At 38.3% G+C, this 23,976-nt stretch overlaps 1 protein-coding gene across 3 annotated transcripts in view; it reads right to left on the bottom strand.

Moving 5' to 3' along the window:
* Gria3 (glutamate ionotropic receptor AMPA type subunit 3) overlaps nt 1-23,976 on the bottom strand; it is a 272,274-nt gene that overhangs the window by 82,614 nt on the left and 165,684 nt on the right. For all 3 annotated transcript variants that reach the window (XR_007588155.1, XM_050118848.1, XM_050118849.1), the window contains exons 5-6: nt 21,088-21,141; nt 2,239-2,400 (exon numbers count right to left, since the gene is read on the bottom strand). Coding sequence is in view for 2 of the 3 variants with exons in the window: in XM_050118848.1 (XP_049974805.1) it covers nt 2,239-2,400; nt 21,088-21,141 (216 nt within the window). In the remaining variant the exon portion in view is untranslated. The remainder of the gene's footprint in view (nt 1-2,238; nt 2,401-21,087; nt 21,142-23,976) is intronic.

Genomic DNA, 23,976 nt, shown 5'->3' with positions numbered 1-23,976 from the left:
ATTAAGTGAATCAACAAAAACATGATTAAAATAAGCTGGCCTCTGTTCTGCAAAGGTGATGAATATTTTTAGAATATGGAATCTTATTGACTTTTTAAAATGTAACAAAATGTCCTACAGGGACTTCTTACTATATAAAAGTCTGTCCAAATACAATTGGGAGCGAATACATTGTTGTCTCTACAACTATCAATTTACTTTTCTCATGTTATTTTCTTTCAGGAGCAAGTCATCAAATATGACTACAATAGGAACATATTTTCTTTCATGAAGAAAAATCTTTGTGTTTGCCCATCCTAGCACTACCTAAAGCCAACCATGATAATTTTTTCCAGCCAACGGCATAAATTGTCACCAATCTTAATGTAGTTATTCTAAAGCAATGCTAAAAGAACTGTTTAATTTTGTGCTTCACTGTTTTTATTTACCCATGCGTAAGATTGCCCTCTTTATCTAAAATAAACCATAAAACGAAATGTTTATAAAATATAGATTAAATAGCATCTGGATTTTAATTTCTCAATGATTTTCCCCAACTCTATATATTCTGCATCAAATATTAAAGGGGGCTCTTTAATAGATTCAGCACAAGGCTCAATACTTTCTTAAACCATTTCTAGGATTTTCTTTATAAGACTAAGCATTTCTTTGTAGTAAACACTAGCATTTTGCATTATACACACTCGTACCTGAGATGGTTCTCATTATCTTTTCTATAAGTTATATATCTTCAGAGAAGAAATAATCTACTTTGCAGTATCTCTCTTTCTATCTCTTATTCTTGTTAATTTTCTTACATCTAACACCGTGTTTTGAAAATTGTTGAGAACCCTTAAAATAATGAATAAATGTGTCTTTGTCTTCTATAGCTGCTAAATCAAAACATCACAAAACAGCGTGGTTAGGCAGTTTCATGGAAATATAAGCTTTAATAAGCTCACCTAAATAAAACAGGGGGAATCATACCAGTTTAGTACATTAAAAAAGATTTGATTATAAAACATTCCTCATTGGGAATGTGACCATATTCCCTGAGCCAAATTAGGACATCTGGTCTGACCAAAGGGCAGAATGGTTTAAAATGGAACTGCCCTGGAAAATTCTGGCACATATAGTCTGTACTACAACCATACAGTTAGCTTCCAACTAGTAAGTGACTTTATTGAATTGTATAATTATGTTTAGCTCATGAATTTTCTGGAGAATTTCAATTGTTTAAAATTTTTACTTGTATTAGGTTCTGATGTGACCCATTTATAGTAGTTCGGAGTGCATCGCTTCTTTCATCTATGTCCTCTACTGTTTTTCTCTGCCCTATTATCGTTGGGGAGAAGAACTTGAAAGTATGAGAAAGGAGAACTTCCTCAGTTTCCCCCTATAAAGTGAAGACTTTGATAGTACTTGATTCCTCATATTACACTGTGGACATAGTACACATATTCACTATAGCAGCAAAGAAAAACTAAAAGTTATTTTCATACTTGAATTGGTATACACTCATTTCCTCAGAACACTAATTGAAGTATCTGTCTGTCTGCCTATCTGTCTGTCTGTCTATTAGAAAGACCCTTTGTGTACAGGAACAATTTCCCGTAATTTGTCTGTTTTAAACATGTGAGTAAATAATAGGATCTTTAACCATAGGGAGCACATAGGAAAATATGCACTCTAACTTTCTACTATTAATATTCTTATCTAGATTTTCAGGAAAACGAGCAGCTTAGGTAATCTAAGTATTTTTAAAGACACTTTTGTAGACAGGCAACTATTTCTGTTCAATATTTCCACACATATAGGCAATGCATATTCTATATTAGAGACTAATTCACTTGGGTGTTCTGAGATTCATGGAACTTATTATCATGGAGCAATCACATAAATAATGTAAAATCCAATTTTCTGTTTCAGGCTATCAATCTTCTTTACCTATTTGCACCGCCTCCACCCTTTGCCTGATGCAGGTTCTTGCAATAGTGTAAATTTCTATGAGAATATTAGAAATGAAATTCCATTCAAAAATTAAAGTTAATTCATTTTCCAACACCAGATTTTTACAAGATCTNTATTAAAGTTGGGGTGGTGCTATACAATAGAATCAGGTGCTGCTGTCTTTTTAAACATCTTTGAATACTTCCGAAGGAAGACCAGTTGATCACAGGATGATTCTAAGTATATAAAGTCCATATTGAAAAGCCCTGGAAAGCTGGCCTTCATGGTCTATGTGTCATGGAGCATTACCTTTAGTGGTGCATTCTTGGCTTCGGGAAATTCCCTTTCATCCAGTCTCACCCAGCGCTGTATGAACTGCTGAACCATTGGGTTTTCATTGTTGACAATCTGGAAACCTGTAATGTTGGCTCCCCCGTGCATGACTCTTTCCAGTAAAATGTCAGTAAAACCCTGAAAAGACAGTGAGAGTGATCATGACTGTGAGAGACAAACGTTTCTGCTTACATTATCTGTTGGGAACTAAGAATAGAAGGAAGGATTCCTTTCCTGAGATTACTTATTAGCAGTAAGGAAGGTCTTCGATGCGAAACTAATTCATAAGACACCATATCTTTGAAGCTATTGTAGGCACAATGAAGAAATGGTGCACACTTCCATTTTCCTGTCTGTGACTTTAAGTACCACACAAACCAACACAGGCTCTGCTTTCAAGCGGATATTTTTTTCATTTACCTGTATTTTCAGTCTTTCTACATAGTTATATTTAATGCTATGTGACTAGAGAATGTTGAAGACATTTGACCATTAAGAAGTGCTATAAAAACTCTTTCTTCACCTTAACATGCTGAATGTGGCAGAGTGTTTTAGATTCTTGTGATGAATATTGAGACATTTGTGATTCACAGAAATACCAGTGAGTGAAGCTGACAGCTTGCTTGTATATGATGACATAAACCCCAGGGTGCGTCTCACATGAATCCATAAATGAGTCTTGACATCTGTATAGCATCCACCATTTGCTCCTTAGCTTGCTCTGGTTACCATCTGGTGTCTTTGTCACCTAAGTTCTTCAAAGTACTTTCCCCCAGGGTTCACACCTAAGCCTTTCCACATGGGTACTGCCAACTCCATTGGGTATTGCTGTCTTCTGGGATACCTTATCCAGGAACTGCTGCTACTTCGATTGGAGATGAATCTCCTGTGCTTTGTTGCTCATGTGTTAGAATCATTAGTGAATGGATACTACCTTTCTATATATATATATGTATATATATATATCAATGGGAGGGAAGATGGAGGAAATCTTGGAGGAGTTGGGGGAAGAGGAAACCATAAGAAGAATATAGTGTATGAAAAAAAAAAACTTTTCAGTAAAAGAAAGAAAAAAACATGCTTATAGGCAGCAGACTTCTGTGGCTGTAAGAAGGCAAAAGGTACCAGCAGCTGGGAATTTCCTTCGTATTTCAAATACAGGAGTTGGCTAATTCTGAGTTTTCCTCCAACATGGCTGTTACAAGAATTTAGATTTAGAGGTAATGTACCTTATTGCTCTTGCATTAAAGAAGAAAACAAGAAAAACAAATTAGTAAAGAAAGTGTATTAACTTTTCAGTTGGCAAAATTTTGGGATGTGCTTATGGCAGTTTCACTGCTTATGAAAATCAAGAGACCAAAATTTGGAGAATATATTGATTTTAAGAGGCAGTTGAATGAGAAAAGGAAGGAGAGGGAGAAGGTAGAAATGATGTAAATACAGTACTCACGTATGAAAATCTTTTAGAAAAATAAAGATTTTAAGTTCAGCTTACCTTCTGATTTGTGTGTGTGCATGTGTTTACGTGTTTAAGCGTATGAATGTACATGTAACATATGGGTGCACATATGTGAGGAGACCAGTGGTCAGCAGTGACTGTATTCCTCAATTACTGTTCACTGTTCTCCTCCCTAAACCTGGAGATCATTGATTAGCTGGGTTGGCTGCCAATTAGCTTCAGGGATTCTCCTGTCTTTTTCAGTTCCCCTGCTCCCAACTTGGATAACACCCATGAACCACCATGCTCACCTTTTGTACTCAAGTTTAGGGACTTGAATTTAGATCCTTATGTAGAACTTTTTCTAACTGAGCAATCTTCTAGCCCAATCTCACTTCTAAGATTTTTTTTTTGTGTAGGAAATTTCAAATATATAGAAATTTTGAAAGTAATATGCAGTGACCCTTCTAGTCAATATTCATATATTACTACTTATATTCTCTTACCCACAAGTCAATTTCATCTTTGGAATATATTTCAAACAAAATAAACATTAAGTGCAGCTATTGGTATCCTTTACCCCCAAAGATTTAATACATATGCCAATAGCTAGAATTTCATGATTTTATAATTATTTTTATCCCTTGCATTTTGTATTTGTGGTATAAGTATGTGTTCATGTGGGTGTGGCCATGTGTACATGCAAGTAGATATGCCCACATGTGCATGTCTTCTTTCCAACCTCCTTTTTTCCTTTTGAGATAAAATTTATATTTAATGAAACAAAGAAATAATAAAAGTACTTTCAATGTGTTTTGATAAATGTGAATATCTGTATTACCATTATTATTATTATTATTATTATTATTATTATTATTTGGTTTTTCGAGACAGGGTTTTTTTGTAGCTTTGGTGCCTGTCCCGAAACTAGCTCTTGTAGACCAGGCTCGCCTCGAACTCTCAGAGACCCACCTGCCTCTGCCTCCTGAGTGCTGGGATTAAAGGCGTGCGCCACCACCACCCGGCAATTACCCATATTATTATAAATTCTTTTATTTTCTCTTTGCATTTTCAAACATATTCTTTGAAGTGTGATAATCACAAAGAGATTTGTGCTTATCTTTAAGTGCTGAGCCCCAAATATAACCAGTACTCAGAAGTGCCCCATGTGTTTCTCTCCAATCACCAACTCTGACTTTACTTTCTTAATTTCAGAGTTCTTTAACATGACTCTGAAAATCGTCCTAGAAAATATTTTAGTGAGACACTGTCTCAGTAATTAGTATCCCCATCATCTTCCATTTCTTGTGAGACATGAATTTAAGGAGATTGGAGAAGGAACCAATTAGATTGGTTTGCATATTAAGAATCACTTCTCCGTTCTAATAACCACGAGGCATTTTAAAGATAATATTAAGTTGTTATGATGAGTTTTATCCTAAAGGAACCCTTCATGAGAGATACTAAGACATTATTTCCTCCAATTTGCTAACCCCTGCACTAAAGTCACTAGAGAAACAAGCTTGTGTATAAAACCTAGCAGAGGCTATCATTGCTATGAAAGTCAATTACTCAACTTTCTACTCCCCAAATAAAGAAAAATAGAAAACAGAGAATATTCCTTTAATTAATAGTTTTAATTTTACCAAGTGAAAGCACATTGGGCAGTATCAGATACTGCACAAGAAAGCTAATTGCCTATTTGCATGCTATTATGGGTAAAGGGTAAGTGCTTTTGTTAGATTTCTTCTTTAGGTAGGTGAACTACACTCTTCACAGTGGTCAAATTGGGATAAGGCTCTTAAAATCTCTCTCAAAAGATACATCAACTGATCAATGAATACATTGAAGACAAAAAGTTTCAATAAAAGGGTGGTGGAGGAAGGGTCAGTGGCTGAAGACAGTTAAGAAAGGTTTTGGTGACTCCTGCTCTGCCTTCTATATTTGTTCTTCTTTTAGAAAACCTGTTTCATTTTCTATTTTTAAATAACTTACTAGAGTCTGTTGTTGTGTACAACTATAAATTGAGGCCCCAAACTACACACAGTTAGTTAAATAACTATGATAACAAATCTGACTATCAGACGTATAGTAGGTAGACTAAAAACATGGAATGACAAACCTGGGCAGAATACAGAGGAGCAGAAATAAGTACAGATTTAAAGGCAACACCACTAGACTTATATCTCCCAAATTTTAAGGCACTATGCATTGTCATAGCTTGTGGTTAGATATTAGTCATTGGGTTGGACACACACAGCTCTTTAGAGTGTTTTATTGAAGTCGTGTATTCCTGAAACCAGAGTTAGGAGAAATAGTCTGATGTGGAGTCAGGTGTTGGATGGTCATAGTTCACAGTTTGCTGTTAGTTCATCATTTAAAGGGATTTCACTGCTTGAAATTGTCAGCCAGACCTCATAGTAAAAGGTAAGTATATTGAAAGGGACTCTCTTCTAAATTTTTGGTAAGATACTAATTTCATAGAGATGATAGCAAATTCCATATGAAAAAATAGGTAAATAAAAATGGAAAATATCAATGAAAAATGATGAACTTATAATTGATATTTAAGAGACAAAGGCGGTCTGTTTATTTATGGCTTCCTAGTAGCCATTTTAACACATACTCAAAGATGTTATCTTTATTTTACATAATACTAGATTGAATTCTGATATTTGCAGGTAAAAATCACAAGTAACAAAGAGACTTCATTGTCTGGAGAAATTTAGCAAAGAAGACATGAGGAAAAAGGTGACCCAAAATATCTACATGGGAAGAGAGTGAACAGGAAGACAAGGGAAAGATGAGTTTCCCTTCTACGTGGTTCAAACTGTACTGTGCTTCTGATCCTATCTCTAGATTACATTTTGATATGTGTAAAGACAGTCTATAGATACAGAAATAGATTATTTGAATAACTTGTACATAGACATTAATATAAGGGAGCTTACTGACAAATATCTAAGGTATAGGAAGAGGAAGAAGTGGGTGAATGTCACAAGGGAGGAATATTGGAGATTAATGTTTTAGTTAAAGGCAGGTATGAAGAAGTTTCCTTCCTGCTTTGCCTCTTTTTACATGTTCAGGTCTTTTGAATATCCATAGATACTGTAAAACGAGGTTCTCTTCTTGTGCTGACAAGAATATTTGGCTAAAATTTACTGAGACCAGTGTGTTTTCTTTAAAAAGAAATAGAACAGAAACTTGCACTGATTCCATGGGAGGCAGAAGGAAAACTGAAAATGGGGGATAGTGAAAAGAACAAAGGATGATTAGACAACAGTGTTGGCTGCTGGGGAGGGCCCGGCGGATGCCAGGTTCACCCCAGGTCGCCTTTCTCCTCACACTTATTTTATTCCACGTCAGGGCATTTCCACAAACTCTGGATAAGTTTCAGTTCTTGAGATGACCACGTATAGGACCAGTGCTGAGTTGACTGAAAAGGCCATAAATAAAATAATACAGCAGAAACATCCACACCACACCTGGAAGGTGAAATGCGAACCTAGGTGTGTGAAGGTTATTGGTAGAGACAAGAGTGTCAGGAGGAAACGGCTTAGTAAGTAAGGCTAGGAACTGGGCAATTATTGCTGGGTTTTCTGTTTTTTTTTTTTTTTTTTTCTAACATGGCCCAAATCTGGGTACCTTTCCATCTGTCTGCTAGATTTTATGGCTGGCCTGCACAAATACAACCTGTAGGTGCAGAAAACTGAGATTAGATGGGCAACTTCGGCAAAGAGGTCACAAAAATTTATATTCATACTATAAGAAGGATTTTTTTTAAGGCAAGGTTTATTCTAAGGAGTAGAATAACCAAAGCAGAATTGCTTTCTATATGTGCTGCAGCTGACTGGGTCTTGCTGCACTTGTCTTTTGATCAAATCAGCTGGAGCCACTAATTTGCTTGCTCACAGATCTGTCCCGAGTTTGATTTCTCCTGATCATCTAAAAAAGCGGGACTATTTTCCCAGTCCCACTGAAATCTCTATAAAAAATAATGTAACACAAGTGACAGCAATAATCAGCGGCAAAACAGGAGACACCAGTATATGAAGGCCATGGGTAGAATGAAAGAGAGGGTGGGTGCAGCTGCTGGCCTTCCAACCCGATTCAAAGCATGCTGGCATTTCTGGTATATGTGCCTGCAGTCTGGAGCTTATACGAGTAAACCGAGATAGGTGTCTCATAACAACTTCATCAAGGACAATGATATGGCAATAATAACCACACCACCTCCCAAGATTGTAGTAAAGAATGGGGGGTATGTCCAAAGGGGTCTGACTGCTTTCGTATGGTGGAAGATGCTACCGGTCCTTGATCCTGCTTTGCCTCCTAACATAACTTTTCAAGACATTTCACTTTTTCTTCAGTTGTAGATTTTATTTTGTGAGCTGGACACTTGAGAACACCTGAGAATACTGAGTTCAAGTCTCACTTGAACCTCAGAAAGCTCAGTGGAAATATCCACTGAGCACCTAAAGTATGTAAAGGAACATACAGGGTTAAAGTTAGTAACAGAAGTTAAGGCTCATGTTTCCGAGAAAGAGTTTACTGGCTGCTTGATCCTACTCACTTAAAATTTCACTGTGTTTAAGGCATTTCCTTTATTAAAATGTTTCACTGGATTTTTCTTTTGGTGTTGCCAACACACCAATTTCAAGTTTGTATATAAATAGCTTATCTTGGGTTACTATTGCTCGGAAGAGACACCACGAGCAAGGAAACTCGCATAAGAGAAAGCATTTAACTGGGGGTTGGCTTGTAGTTTCACAGGTTTAGTCTGTTATCATGGCAGAGAACATGACAGCAGACACATATGGTGCTGGCGAAGCAACTAAGAGTTTCATTCTAATATGTAGACCAAGAGAAAGGCAGGACTTGACATGGACTTTGGAAACACACTTCTTCTAAGGCTACACCTCTTAATCTTTTTCAAATACTTCCATTCCCCGATGACTAAGCATTCAAACATGAGCCTGTGGTAGCTATTATTACTCAAACCAACACAAATGTCAAATATCTCTACAAACTTCTGTAAAACATATTACATGATAAAAATGGATACCAGACAGCTGAAAAAGGTAAATTAATAAAAGGGTAAAGAGAAATGAGGTAAAGAAGAAAGCAAGGGACAGTAGCTGGTTGAGGGGAAATCTGCCCAATTTGGAGCTCTTCATCCATCCCTATCATTTGAGAATAAGTTTCGATTCCTTTCACAAATCCTGAGCTCCAGCTCCAGGCAGAAACAGACACTCTCTAGTGCATTTTGCAGACGGTGGCCTGCTTCCTCCCAAAGCCTCAGCAAAGCACTACTTCAACTGAGTTGACAGACAAGAATTCAGTTTGTGTGCAATTATATGAATAAATAAGCTAGCAGTATGCAGTATGATACTGTTAGGATGCTGTGGATCTGCAGCGAGCCATGATTCCCAGTTAGGTACTCCATTAAGAGTCAACAAGCAGAACCTTCAGTGGACTGTGGAGCCAAGCTATAGTGCTCAGTGAGGTAGGCATGGGAAAGCACTTTTCCTCCCTGTCCCTGTTTCTGTCTCTGTACCTCCCCGTTCCCCCTCAAAGTCTTTCTCTGTTGCCCATGATGGCTTTGAACTCACAATCAACCTGAATCAGGTGTTATAATGTCCTTGCCGCTGCCATGGCTTGATTGAGATGCAGTTTTCATTTAGCGCTATATAAAGGAGCATCCGGACACCCAGACGGGGCAATTATGGGGTACATGATAGTTTTATTTTTAGAGTTTTTTTTTTTGAGGAAATTCTCTATCACACACCAAAATGACCATGCTAATTTTATATTCCCACTAACCATGTACAAGAATTATCCTTTTTCTACATCTTCATTAGCATTTTTAATTAGTGACAAAATGATTAAGAAAGCTCTAGATCCGTATTTGCTGCATCTTCTACAAAACAGTGTTCCTTTTTCTTTTTTCTTTCCTTTGCTTTCTCTAATGATTTCTTGGACTCGTGTACATTTTGATGACTGTTTATGGACTTTTGTCTTCCTTATTATCACATTCCCTTCTGTACAATAAGTACATTTGTACACATACTCTACAATGTCATTGCTAAGTTACTTCAAGATCCCAAGGTCCCTGTTGTACTAAGTGGAATTTCTGTTAAGCCCATTTTATTATTTCATGGGGATTTTAACAATTACAACTCATGATTAGATACTCATTTACTTCTGTGGGCTTACACTAAACATCAAAATCAGTGCTACTTGCTTAATTGCCACAGTGGTATCTTTTCTTTTGGTTGTCTCAGTGAACTTTGCACAGGGAAGTGATTAGAACCTAAAACTATGAGGGAAAATAGAGGGGGGGGGGTGGAATCCTCCTGCTCATATTATTTAGGGTGAGTTAAAATTGTCTAGGTATTAAATATTTGCGCATCTGTCTATTTGTCTCTGCAGTGAAGATACTCATTTAGATTGGAAAGTTATGCTAGATTTTATCAACGATGTTACCTGTCTAGCACTCTGCATCTTTCTAATCCAGAGCATTTTTGCTCATATCTGAGTTCAGCTGTGTGAGTCATGACTTTGTGCTTAGAAGTTTATTCTAGGTCCTGTAAACAGTCCTTGGTTAATTGTCTAGGCCCATTATTTACAAATTTGATGTTTGAACAGTTGGCATTCAACACAGTCTGTCCCTAATTTGATGATTCAAACTTCAAAAGTTTCAGATGACTCTGGTATTATCCGATGTCCATTGATTTATATGTAAGCAAATCATTTTCCTTCAGGTATTGTAGATAGCTTACACATGGAAATAACTCGTTTGGGGCTTACTTTTAGAGTATTTGTTTTCAATAGATTATCCAAGGATTTATTGTATATAGAATTGTCCTTACGGTGCATCTTGTACATTGAGGAAAACAAGCACAGGGTAAGGTAGGTGATCTTTACCAAGTTGATGGTAGATCATGGGTGGGAAATGGAAAGTATTCTGCTGGAGGGAGAAGAAAAGCCGGAGAATGTGGGCTTGGAAGGCTGCCGAGGAAACGAACACTCTGTCTTGTCATTTGCATGAAGGCTGGCTCTGTCTTTAGTGCTATTTGAATTGTTCATTGGATGATGCTTCAACACAGAAGTGCAAAGTAATTGTCGTGGCTTAAGTTACCAGGTTCCTAATGAAAGACACACATTTTTTTTCTGGAAAACAGATTCATCCTCCAGCAGGTGTGGGGTTAATTCAAAGAGTGAAAGATTGCACCATTCCAATTAGCACTTGATTACAGGTTACTTGAATTGTTTACTAGCGGCTTTTCCTCTAGCTCAATCACCAAATATACTCTGAAATCTTCTAAGGGGTTAGAATGGTGAGCTACAACACCACCCCAATGGGACTTCAGTTCAACTTGGAGCTATTTATAAGGAGAAAAAAAGTGCCTGTGACTTTATAACTGCTACTGGTTAGGAAATAGCCGCTGATATCGTTTATTTTATTGTGAACAGCTTTACTGAGGTGTGATTTATTTATTGTAAAATTCATCCACTTGTCTCCGATGACTTTCGAGGCATAAACCAGGTCATGTCCCTCCCTGGCACGAAACGTATCAATGACTTTCCACTGCTCTTTAACCTGCCTAGAGAAGCCTTGCTCTGGTCGGAATAAAATTGCATTTTGACAATTCAGGGAAAACAGGGTGATTGGAATCTTGGCATGCGATGTTCGGTTTAGATGTATTTTTTTCCTGATTTGTCAGGTAAACGGATCTTTCTCATCTTTTAGAGCATCTCTTTGGCGTCACAGTTCAGCAAAATTTTCTGACTACAGTACATGCAGTCCTTTTCTTACATTGTGCCTTCTCTTCATTCTTTGTCTCGCTCCAGACCAGTTAACACAGCTAGCCATGACTGTTCTCATCAATTTAATTCTAAGTTTCTTGAGGACATGATGTTCTGTCTTCTTTGTAGTGGGGTCAGTGAAATTTGGGGCACACACACACAAATAATCTTAGGCTCGGGAGAGTTGCCTCAGTGTTAGGCTCTTCTCATCCAGCCTGATGATGCGAATTCAGTACCTGGAACCCACATAGGAGTAGGAGAGAACCAACTCCCACACGTTGTCCTCTGACCTCCATATTTGTTCTTCCCACCCAACTCCTATACACTAAAAATGAAGTAAAGATAAAAAGAGTCTGTGTTTACTTTTAGGGTACTACTATCCCAAATGTATGTAGACTGGAGCTGGTTCATTTAGTGTTGAATGCTGCCTGCCAGATTATAGGAGAGAGGAAACAGTAATTACCATCAATCTTTGTAGTTGCTTGACTTGGCTTATGTTTACTGAACATGATACTAAAATATTAGAGTTATATTTGATGTGTCTGCATTTGATTATTTCACTTTTAAGTAATTTATTTTTGTTATACTCTATTGGTCTATGAAGATTTACGGATAAATAGGTTCATCTTTATAAGTAGTTAAAAAGCTCTCTTTTCAAAACAGATGTCCTGAAGCATTTCATTTTTGACATAAGAAGAAAATGGATAAAAGCAATGAAGCAAGCAAAAGGGGAGAAGGAATAAGAACTGGCGGAGTACTGACTCTACTCAATACTTAACATATACAATGAATTGCTGTTTACAATCTCCAGTTCTTCAGGAAAAGGTAGACTTTGCTAAGTAAATAGACTTGGTTCTGCTCACCCAAAGGTGAGCCCTGAAGAAATCATAGGCTGATATCTAAAGAACTGAATGTTCCATATAGTGGATGTGGGGGCATGGGATTTGGAAAGAAGGAGAGGAAGGGAAAAAAAGAGCTAACGTTAAAACATCAGGAAAATATATTATGGATGATACTGTGGCCAGAATAAAAGAAAAACCCTATTGGCAAAGGAGTTAATAACTAGTTTCTAGTTTCTCTTACTAACATTTTCCATCTGAAACTGCAAGCGAGTTTGCTTGTAAATGACCGAGAGACTACAGTCTAAATAAAACCAGTTTCTACCTGATGATGGCCCAAGTTAATATTTTTATTTGCTTTTGAATTGTGAGAAACTGTTATGCATTGTACAAACTATATTTTAAGTTTGAATACATTTTGTGGCTAGTGGTGTGACCCTGGGTAGTGGTACTGGGCAAAGATAAACAGTGAGTTGCTCCTACTCAGTCATGTAGCTGCCAGAGTCAATGACAATGCTTTGCAGTGTCCTGTGTTGCTCAGCTATGAAATTCAGTAGCTTAGGCTACTAAACACATTGCCATGTTATGATATTTTCAACCTATGATATAACCTCATAAAATCAAGGAACATCTGTGTATAAATCTACCATGTAGCCCTATTTTAGAGAGAGCATTGACAAGTTTGGAAGAGAAGATATAATTCTACCAACTCATCTTGTATAAAATTGACTAGGTGGCTGATCTGTTGTTATAAATTTCAGGCAGGAAGGAGGGAAGAGATGGCGATGCAGAGAGACATAGGGAAGCATTTTGCAGGAAGAGGAATGAGTAGCTAAAGTAATCTACATTAAGTTGGCTAATGCTTGTGGCCCTCAACAACATGATAGGAGTTTAGACTTCAGACAAATAAATCCCCATTCTTCTGTCTCTTGGCATTTTGCTGTATTATATCTCTGTTCTCAGAAGAAACTGAATCCTGAGCTACCAGAGAGGTTGTATACCCAGGGGAGGTGGCTGTGTCTCCTGGCATTTGGGATCAGTGGCAGCTCCCCCCCCCCATCCTGAAGCCCACTTCTCTTGCTTGCAAAACCAGGCTCCAACCCAGTGACCTCTGTGTTTACATGCCATCTGCTGAGAAGATCACAACACACAGCTTTGAGCATTTGAATTTTTATATAGAACACTATAATTGGGAGAACAAAGGAAGGGGAAGCAGAGAACAGAACAGGAAGACCTGAAAGGGGAAGGGAGCAGAAGGGATGAGTTGGTATTGGCAAGTCCAGAAGCATGACTCAATCTCATTTGCTTTCTCTTGAAACAAAGCAGGTTCTTTACTGGTTTAGGTTCACCCCCAAGATTTGGTAAGCATAGCAGTCATTTCTTCAAGCGTAGGTTGCTCCTGAGTGTACTTTTGCATTCTACTTTATGAGTGATGATTTTTGTGTTAGTAAAATTAAAAAAAATGGTATCATCTAATATCTTTCTCCCTATTTCTCCTAAAATGCTCTTATGTGAGTGAGGGAGATGTAGAGAAAAAAGATGACAAGAGGGAAGAGGGAGGAGGGAGCTATAGAAGAGAAGAGCGAGAGACCAAGAGTGGTTGAGCAAGATGGATTAGGGAGTGGAGGTGGCAGGACACAATATGCCGTTTAGATACATTTCATTTTTGGACAGTTTTAAAGCTCAGACTCACAATGCTTTCCTTGTTTTAGTTTTGTGTGTTACTTTTTGAATCAGCATTTCATTTTAAGGATCTTATCGCATCCACCTCCTAAGCGCTCAGTCTATATGGCCATCATACCATGCTCAGCTTTCTGTCCTTGTCTATAAAGCGCTTTTGTCTTTGATCACTTCATTCTCATAAATCTATAGTGTATGCTTCATATTTTTATATCTCTGCATATATGTGGAGGTCAAAGGACAACCCTTAGGAGTCTGTTTTCTTTATCATGTAAGTCCTGGGGATGGAACTTAAGTTATCAGATCTGGGGGCAAGCACCTCTACTGAGCCATTCCACTAGCCCATCCTTGCACAAACTATTATGTGCCCTTTGTGAAGCTGACCTTTTGTCTTGCTGAGATACACAGGTGGATTGAGCAGGAAGCCCAAGTCACTTCACAAACGGATTGTATTCTTTTGGGCAAGTTGAAGTGGAGTATCTTTTCTGAGTCCATTTCTTGATTTTAAAAATGATTTGAGAAGGTGGTAGGCAAGAAGTCTCTACTCGTGAGAGGTTTTAAGATCAAAGAAGTTCCAAGAAAATGGCAAGCACAGCAGGGAGGAGTTAAAGATACATTAACTTCTATCCTTTTTGCCCCCTGCACAATACGATGCTTGATTGCCTGTCCTTGATATTCTCCACTGACAGCTGACATTACCTCGCTTCCCCTTGCAGGGTCAGTAGCTATCCCCAACGCCGAGGAATTGTCAGGTCTTCTAAAGCAGTCCTTAAATGCTTCAGCAATGAATGTGCCCTTCTAGGGTTCATGGTTTCCCCTGGGCACCTCAAGTGCTTGGATTATTTGGCCTGATTTCTGGGGTGTCCTGAACATCTGCTGTTGGACCATTTCAACATGGATCTAATTTGTCTTTTATCACTGGCTGGATTACGTTGATTAGTTCTTTGGATCCCCATCTCTGTTTAGAAGTTAGCTCAGGGCACTCACAGTCCTCTTGGCTTTTGCCCATCTGGACTGATTTCAATTCTTCAGCCTGCCTTAAAGAGAGTTGGCCTCTGGTTCTGCTCCCCTACCTATGTGCGTAGCATCCACCCAGGTGCTGTGTTCATTCTCTCATTCACAGCCAATCTGGGTGACATCTAAGAAGGAAGAAATCCAGAGCCAGAAGTGACCTGGAGTGTTTTAGCATTTTAGTTTTAAACATGTCACCTTTACATTTTTCTGTGTCTAAGCCAAAATTTATGTAATATTTTTTGCATTGACTATGCTTTGGGATTTAAACAGCTATTTCTGCTTTGTTCTAAAAAATTGTGTCTGTGAAATCATAGACTTGATAGGATAGTTATTTTAAATATATATTTAATATAAATTCAAAACAAGCCCTATAGAGGTTTTTGCCATGTACTACTTGACACCAGCTCATACAAATAATCCATTCTGGAAATAGTAATCTTGTCTCAGTCTTCCATCTTGCAAACTGATAAATAGGTGCAGAGATATGGCTAGTTAATAAATTTTTAGAATTCAAACTTGACTCTTAGTTCAAAGGCCATTGCTATGGTTTGTATCACACCATAGTACCTTCGTCCTTTACATCAATCCCCAATCATTTTTTAATATAACACTTTTATTAATTAATTAAATATTTTCATTTATTTTACATTCTGACTGTTGTTTCCCCTTCCCCCTCTCCTCCCACTCTCTGCTTCCCCTCTCCATTCCACCTATTCACTCTTCCTGTATCTCCTTTTGGAAAAGGACAGGCCTTCTTTGAGCATCAACAAAGCATGGCACATCAAGTTGAGGCATGGACCAGTCTCCTCTCCCTGTATCAAGGTTGAGCTAGGAAACCCAGAACAGGCCCTCCAAAACCAGTTCCAGTGTCAGGGACAGGTCCTGATCCCACTGCTAGAAGCTCACAAACAGACCAAACTACACAACTGTTACACACATGCAGAAGGCCTAGGTTGGTTCCATGCAGGCTTCCTAGCTTTCAGTCCAGAGACTGTGAGCCCCTATGAGCCTAGGTTAGTTGTTTCTCTGGGTTCCCTTGTGATGACCTTGATCCCTCCTCACCACTCCTTCCTTCTCAACTGGACTCCCAGAGCTTGGCTCAGTGCTTGGCTGTGGATCTCTGCATCTGCTTTAGTCAATTACTGGATGAAGGCTCTGTGATGACAATTAAGATAGACACCCATATGATTATAGGAGAATGTTGAAATAGGGAGTGGCGGGGCTGCGTCCCCAGCACCCAGGCCGCCTGCTAGCTCATGCCTGAAATAACAACACACAAACTGTATTCATTTAAACACTGCTTGGCCCATGAACTCTAGCCCTTACAGGCTAATTCTCACACCTGGACTAGCCCATTTCTATTTATGTGTGTAAGCACCCCAAGGTGCGCTTACCTGGAAGATTCTAGCCTCCTTCCATCCTGGATCGGAGCTGCCTGGGAGAGCGGAGCCTGGCGTCTCTGCTCCAGAGAGCAGAGCTGTTAGGTCTACCCGGGAGAGCTGAGCCTGGCGTCTCTGCTCCAGAGAGCAGAGCTGTCGGGTCTCTCCAGGAGCAGAGCAGAGTCTGACCTCACTTCCTCTTCTGCCCAGCATCCTATTCTGTTTACTCCTCCCACCTATGCTTTAACCTATCAGGGCCAGCCAAGCAGTTTCTTTATTGCTCAATGACCTTCCTCCATCAGGAGAAGGCCAGTTCAGGAATACTGTACACTATTGTAAGGAGTCTTAGCTAGGGTCATCCTTTTGGATTCCTGGGCGTTTCCCTGGGACCAGGTTTCTCCCTAACCCCCAAATGCCCCCGCATCAAGACGTCTCTTTTATTACTCTCTTTCTCCATCCCACCCCACCCCCAGTTTACCCAGGAGATCATTTCTATTTCCTGTTCCTTCAGATATCCATGTGTCCCTATTTTGGTCCTCTTTGCTAGCTAGCCTCTCTGGGCGTGTGCATTGTAGCCTGGTTATCCTTTACTTCACAGCTAATATCCACTTATGAGTGAGTACATACCATGTTTGTCTTTCTGGGTCTGGATTACCTCACTCAGAATGTCAATCCCTAATTTTAACCTATGATATTTTAAATGTAATATCTGAGCTACCATTGTTGACATATATAAAAATATTAAATCATGATACATGATATGCATGACAATACAGTGTAAAAGGTCCTGATATAGGACCCTGCCATATGGGAAAGAGTTGATGCTTAACTGATGGGTTCCATATATAATAGTTACCCTCAGGGACTAGAGCAGAGTAATAGCACTGTTCTAGAGGATAAAGCAATTAATTACAGAACAACCCCTAGCAAGAAAAGATACTCCCAATGGATATGGAATTTGTAAGAGGCTTACTTGCTTAACTGGAATGTTTACTTCTAGCCTGACCAGATCACATCTCTGGCTTGCGTTCCTGGTATAATTCTTTGTTTCTCCCAGAGGTTTTAGCAAGAGAAGCTTTTCTCCAGCTTGTTTTCCACTTAGCGTGTACATACTGACCTGTGGATGGCCTCTGTTGAAGCATTTGAAATTCCCACCTTCTCCTTTTAGGACTTCCTCTAAGGAGGTTTATGGAAAAGGGCATGGAAACCTTAAATGGATCTGTGGAGCTTAGGATCAAACAGGGCACTTGGAGCTATGGTGCAGGTGATTATAAGAAGCTCAGGCAGGCTGAGTGTTCTTGAATTTGCATTTGTAGGAGAAAGGAGTTCTTCTGTGCTGTTGCAACACCAAGACTGACTAGAGTTTGTTCTCCAAGTATATACACATCCTCAGTTTTCACCCAGCTGGCTCCTCTTGAAAGGCCAGATGGCTCATCTTGGAAGGAAACGTCTTAGTTCCACTTCCTTTTTTTGACCATCCAAATGACTTCTAAATAGTATTACTTTACTCTCTAAGTGTATGTCATTGTTAGAGGTGTTTGAATTATTTTTATGTGCTTTAAAATTTCTGGAAACCATAATAGTGACTATCTGTTTCATTATTATTATCAGAGATGAATAGCAGTTTCTCTATTTATTGCTCAAATAATATAGAGTGCAGGGACTTAGGGAAAGGACATGGCTGAGTTCAAATGGAAAGAAGGTCACTAGAGGAAAAAGTGGCAGCTCAAAGCACAATGAATGAGTTCATGTTTTCATGACTCACACTAACATGATACTACACATTACTTTCTTTTTGAAGGAACAGATTTTGCTTGTTCTTGTAGGAGGCTTCTCCCTAAGGTCTCATTATCCTGAATAGTGTGCTCCAGATTCAGCTCACCATTCATTTCTAGGACATTGTAGTAATCTTTTTTTCCCACTGTTTCTCTGTGTCCCTTGCACTCACCTTTTCTTGCTCTTGGTTTGTTCTTTCTTTGTGTATCTGTGTCTGTCTGTCTGTCTGTCTAACTCAAGCCTTTGTACTCTTGTGGATATTAGCTAAACACTGTAAAACGAAACTACATCCTTACTCAATGTACCCTCAACATGGGTTTGCTATGTAGTCTAGAATGGCCTTGAACTTGAAATCCTCTAGTGTGTACCTTCTAATTACTGTGTATACCACCATGCTAGATAACAATTCTCTCTTGCTGTTCCATCACTCTGTAGGCTATTTTTTTTAGGGTGAGTGTCTGGTTTAGATCTTAATGTTGAAAGCAAAACATATCTTAAATTAAAGATTATTATTAGGCATAAGGAGGCCTAGCTGGAATTTTAGAATAGGAAGGGTCTCTTTAGGTCATCTTATACCAACTGAGACAATCGTTTACATAATGGGCTCAAATCTTCTCAGGCACAACTTGCCTCAAGAAGTCCAATGAGCTGATAGCCTCTAGCTTCAGGTGCCATCACTTTCAAAAGAAATACTTGCTTGAGTTCTACCAGCCAATGGTTGATCATCAAAGTGAGGCTGAAATGACGTGTTATTTGCAGTCTTCGCAAAGGACTTCGAAATTGTTCCGATGAATACAGTACACCAAGAGGTACACCATAGTCTGTGGCTTTTCTTGATGGCTTTACCTTTTTTCCTTTTTCAGTGATATCAGCTGTATAGTGTGGTCTCAGGCCTTCCCTTCCAACTACTGTATCTCTTTCTTGTCTTTCACAGGTATCACTCTCAAGAAATAGCTTGCCTTTCTAACCATATTTTAGCATCAATTCCAAGGATCTCACATGGGAGAAATCCTCTCTTCCCACCTCTACATCCATAGTAAGGAAACTGAAGTTTTTGTGGCTACTCATGCAGACCAAGACATTCTAAATTCCAACTCAATATTCGTTCTCAAACTTCAGTCAACTATGCACGCCATAGCTATGGTTTGCAGACATACGAAGAAACCACATTCTACTGTTGACTTGAACATAACCATTATTTTACTTTTGTTAAATCTGTTTTAGCTCCATGTGAGGCAATATGTGAACAACTTTGGTTTTAATGTCTGAATTATTTTCCAATGTTTATTGAGGATAAGAGTTTTCATTAAGGAAATACTGGTGCACTGCCTAAAGTCACCCTACACATTGTCAGTAAACACATAAAACCCCACATAGTGAACACTATGTTGTATATCTAACTGCCTTGTGAAACACATAAGACTGAAGGAACAACAAAATGAGAGGGATGAAGGTAGGAAAATGGAAGAAGGAAAACAGACTATTGGTTAGGAAGAAACTGAGAAACTTATCAAAACTGTCTCTGTAGCATCCATTATTTCGTGCCAAACCCTAGTCTAACCTCACTAATTCAAAACATCCCTTCTCAATTGTCCTAACTCAAATTGCCCCCTAGATATGAACTAAGGATTGAAATTCTTTTATCCTAAAAGATCAATTCATTTATCCTTGAATTGGATGGAAGTGCCCCACTTTGAGCATCTTATTGAGATTGAGGATCTACACTGAATCAGAAATTAGTAACATTTGGATGTTTTCTAAGAAAGAGGCTTGAGCAGCCTTTCTTTTCTCATTTAAAAATATTTGTAAATAAAACAAGATATTCCTTTTAATTTAAGAACGCCAAGAGCACAATTACACCAATCACTTGCCATTGCTACTATTCTTTTGGTTTAAGAGCTTTATAATGATCTCAATTTTGTTGTGCTGATGAAACAAAGCTATGGTTTGGACTCGTGCTAATTTAATAGATTCTTAGGAGTGTACTGATAATTTAGCATCCCCTTTTCATTCCATAGAGACAGTATTATACAGAATCTTCACCAAATAGTCATTTATAATGTATAAGCCATTTTGTTACTCACTAAAACAAGCTGCCCTTTCAGAATAAGAAGAAGCATGGGGTAACCTTGATGGAACACTAGCTTCATGACTTTTAAAGCCATGAGGTATTTGAATATGCAGATCAAGGTTGTGTTTTGTATAAGTAGAAAGTTGCATCAGGTTGTTTCTGATTTGAAAAGATTGGCTAATCTCTGACAACACAAAACAAGTGTTGGTGTGCACGTATACTTGGATTTATCAGGAGTGAGCTTCTTAAGTCCTCTGTCTGTTGGTTTACTTTTCAAACCTATTTAAAAGTGTTGACACCCAAATTGAATCTATGAATAGTGAGGAAGTGTATTTGATTACTATTATCATTATTGGTATAATATGTGGTTTTGGAGATTTGAACCGATGCCTGCTTCTTCCTATGCACGCACTCTACTACTGAGCTGTTTCCTGGGCCATTTTTGGAAAGTTTTTATTTTGAGACAGGACCTCACTATGTTTACCAGGATGACCTTGAAGTTTCTCAGCAGCACAGAAAAAATTTGAATTCTGACCATGCCCCAGCCTCCCAAGTAGCTGGGATTATAGGCCGATGTCATCAGGCCCAACTCAAATTATCTTTTAAATAAGAAAAGAAGCTAGCTTTGCTGCTGAAAAAGACAGCATAATCGAATACAAAGCTACCATAGGCCAGTTTGGGTATTTACCAAATTTATTTCTCTAAGCATCTAGGGAACATATTAGGTGCTTCCTGTATTTCCTTTACAGCTGATTATAGATGACACAAACTAAATGGACTATATTGCCCAGGGACACCAGAACTCTTTTTTGTTCTTACCAGGTTAGCAAGCATGTAGTGATAACCTCTTGAATGTTTCCCCAGGATGACAACCTGCAGAGAGAAGAAATGAGAAATATTGCTTATTCGGGGGCATTTTTTCAATTCTACAATCAGTGGAATGGCTGGAATAAATGCTTTTAAATGACCACAAAGTGCTGATTTTTTTTTACATACAGTAGAACCGTTGCTAATTAGACTAGAACCTTTTTTTTGTTGTATTTCACTCATAGCCAGATAAAATAGGAAGAGTTGCCAATATCAAAGTTAAAATGTCAAAACAAGGGGATAAAAACACTTGAAACTTCCAGGTCAGTAGCACCATTGTCACTTAAAATAGACGGCAAAAGCAAAGCTGATGATCCTTCACCCATGAACTGGATTTCTGTACTTAGCTGTTGAGATGGAAAATGAGCTGAACTTAGCATACAAATTAGAAAATAGAATGTACTGTACATTTTTTTTGTTATCTGGAAAGCTTAGGGAATAGAGCACTCAAAGAATGGGGTTAATGGGATTTTCAGGTTAACTGAGGTTGTTTGGCTTATTGAAAACTTTCCTAAATGCTTGCCTTCCTTTTCTTGCCTTAACATGAACAATGTGTGACCATCTGTATATATTTTGACACTGAAGGCAATGCCCCAGGGCATTCAGAGGGGTTTTCCTTCAGGGGACATTTGGCAATGTCAGACAACATATTTGACTGCCATTAGTGAGAAGTTTGCTATTAGCATATAGTGGGTAACGCCGGATACGCTGCTAGATGTCTTCCAATTTTAGGACATTTCCCACAACCATAATCATCTGGTCTCAAATGGCAGCTGTAGTGAGTATGAGAAACATTTCATCAGTCATCATAGTTGCTATTATTTTCATCAGCAATGCTGTGTTACATACTTGGCCTTCAGTTTACAGAGTGCGTTTCATTGTCTCGTTATGTCAGTGGGGCTAAATATTTTCCAACCAAATGAGCTGGGTTTTTTTTTCTTTTTCTACACGCAAAGGTTTATTTTCATGTAACAAAGTACAGCAAAATTTTGTAGAACACTGAGGCACTGCAACTGTCCTAGATACAGGGATCAAGGATGGCAGTAGTATACAGATTAAAGGAACAACCTGATGTGCGCTCAAGTTTTGGACCAACCTGAAGCTAAGTGTATGATAAGTAAAACAAGGGGAACTATGAATATAATGTTTGGAACAGGGCTTAAGGATGTAATGCAAGATAGAGACTTTAGGGTTAAGCTTTATGAATTCCTTTTTGGATACAGCTGGGTCCGGCTGTCAGAGGCTTGAAAACAACTGGACAAGGTGCCATATTGTCCACATAGCAAACTGCAAGTATATATGAAAGTCTGAATAATATTAGTTATCACAACTGCCCTTATTCTATGTCTAAAATATGCTTGCCTTGTACTAGATGTTGTATGTTTGAGTAATTTCCAGAAAATCTAAAGTCTAATTTTACACATGAAGGATCACAGTCCGAAGGTAGTTGAATTTCTCCAAGGCCATTTAGGCAGAAAATAGTAAATCTGAAATTAAAAGCTGGTTCTTTCTTCCTCTGGATATGCTGACAGTGCAGTTAGTTCCTCCAGAGCTTTGGTTTCCACATCCACACATAGAAACAATCCCACATTAAAAACATCTGAAAAATCATTTCAAATAGAACATATGCAGACTATTTTCTTCTCTGTTCTCCCAAGCAATGCAATAGAACTAGTTGTTTGATATTTATGTGGTAGTAATTGTTAATATAAGTAATGTATATGTTATTTAAAAAATATGGAAAGATGTTAATAGGATTTTTGCAAGTAGAACACTGTTTTAAACAAGGGCCTTAAACATCTACCTACTTTGGTAAATACCAGAGTTAGAGTACTGCTGTAGAGCCAGTACCCTCAGCATGACTGTATGTCATGTTTCAATTTGCCTCATGATTTTTCAACTTCATGGTGGTGTCCAAATTACATACATGCAGGAAAGATTGTACTTTATGTATCAGAACTGATAGTGATGGAACCTTTGTTCCTGGTAGGAAAGTGCTTTCTTCCTTAGCGCCATCCTCAGATCCAGAACAATACTTTAGGCATGCCGGCTGTTTTCCAGCTTCACTACAGAATTTAATAGATTACTTGAGCCATTAAACATTTTCTTATAAAAGGGGTTTTGTGTTAGATTATTTCACCTGACTAAAGGCTAATATACATGCTTATTTGAAGTAGATTAGGTGAAGCTAGGGTTAGAGATAGGTTCCGACTATTATCTGCATTTTCACTTACTATATTTTCTATTTCTAATCATTTCATGAAATCTAAATCCTGATGATTGTTCTATTTTTTTGAAGAGGAAGAAGACAAGATATCTAAGGCCTGAAGCAGAAAGGGAAGGTCCAATGGAGGGTACAGGTTTACGTAGACCCATGGAAATGGAATGGTATCTTTGAGTAGAGTATCATGTTTACTTTCCTGTTATTATAAGACTCAAGCCATTTCTCTTTGTGTATGAAAGAGAGAGAGAGAGAGAGAGAGAGAGAGAGAGAGAGAGAGAATGAGAGAGCACAAGAGAGATGTTTTCAATTAATTTAAAATATGAATCACATTTCAGACTGATTATTTATGAAGGAAAAGAAAGGTTAATGAATGTCTTGAGGGGTGATTTCTCATGCTGCCATGACACAAAATAAGCTCTTAGGTGCCTTTTGGGATGTATTCTTCAGTGTCTGCTTGTGAGAAACATCCTTGCTGGTAACATTTGTTAACTTTTGGGGGCAAGTTGGGACCATACATTTGTTGAAGTTTTAATTCACTGACAACCCTCAACATAATAAAACTAGAAAGTTTTGAATTCTTCAAGAAAAATGAGCAATATTCCTAAGGACATGCGGCA

The sequence above is a fragment of the Alexandromys fortis genome, unplaced genomic scaffold (assembly GCF_014885135.2).
Source record: "Alexandromys fortis isolate MF-2015 unplaced genomic scaffold, M_Fortis_MF-2015_v1.1 scaffold_114, whole genome shotgun sequence".
Classification (NCBI taxonomy): Eukaryota; Metazoa; Chordata; class Mammalia; order Rodentia; family Cricetidae; genus Alexandromys; species Alexandromys fortis.
Note: the sequence above shows the minus strand (reverse complement) of the source record. Positions and strands in the feature narration are given on the sequence as shown.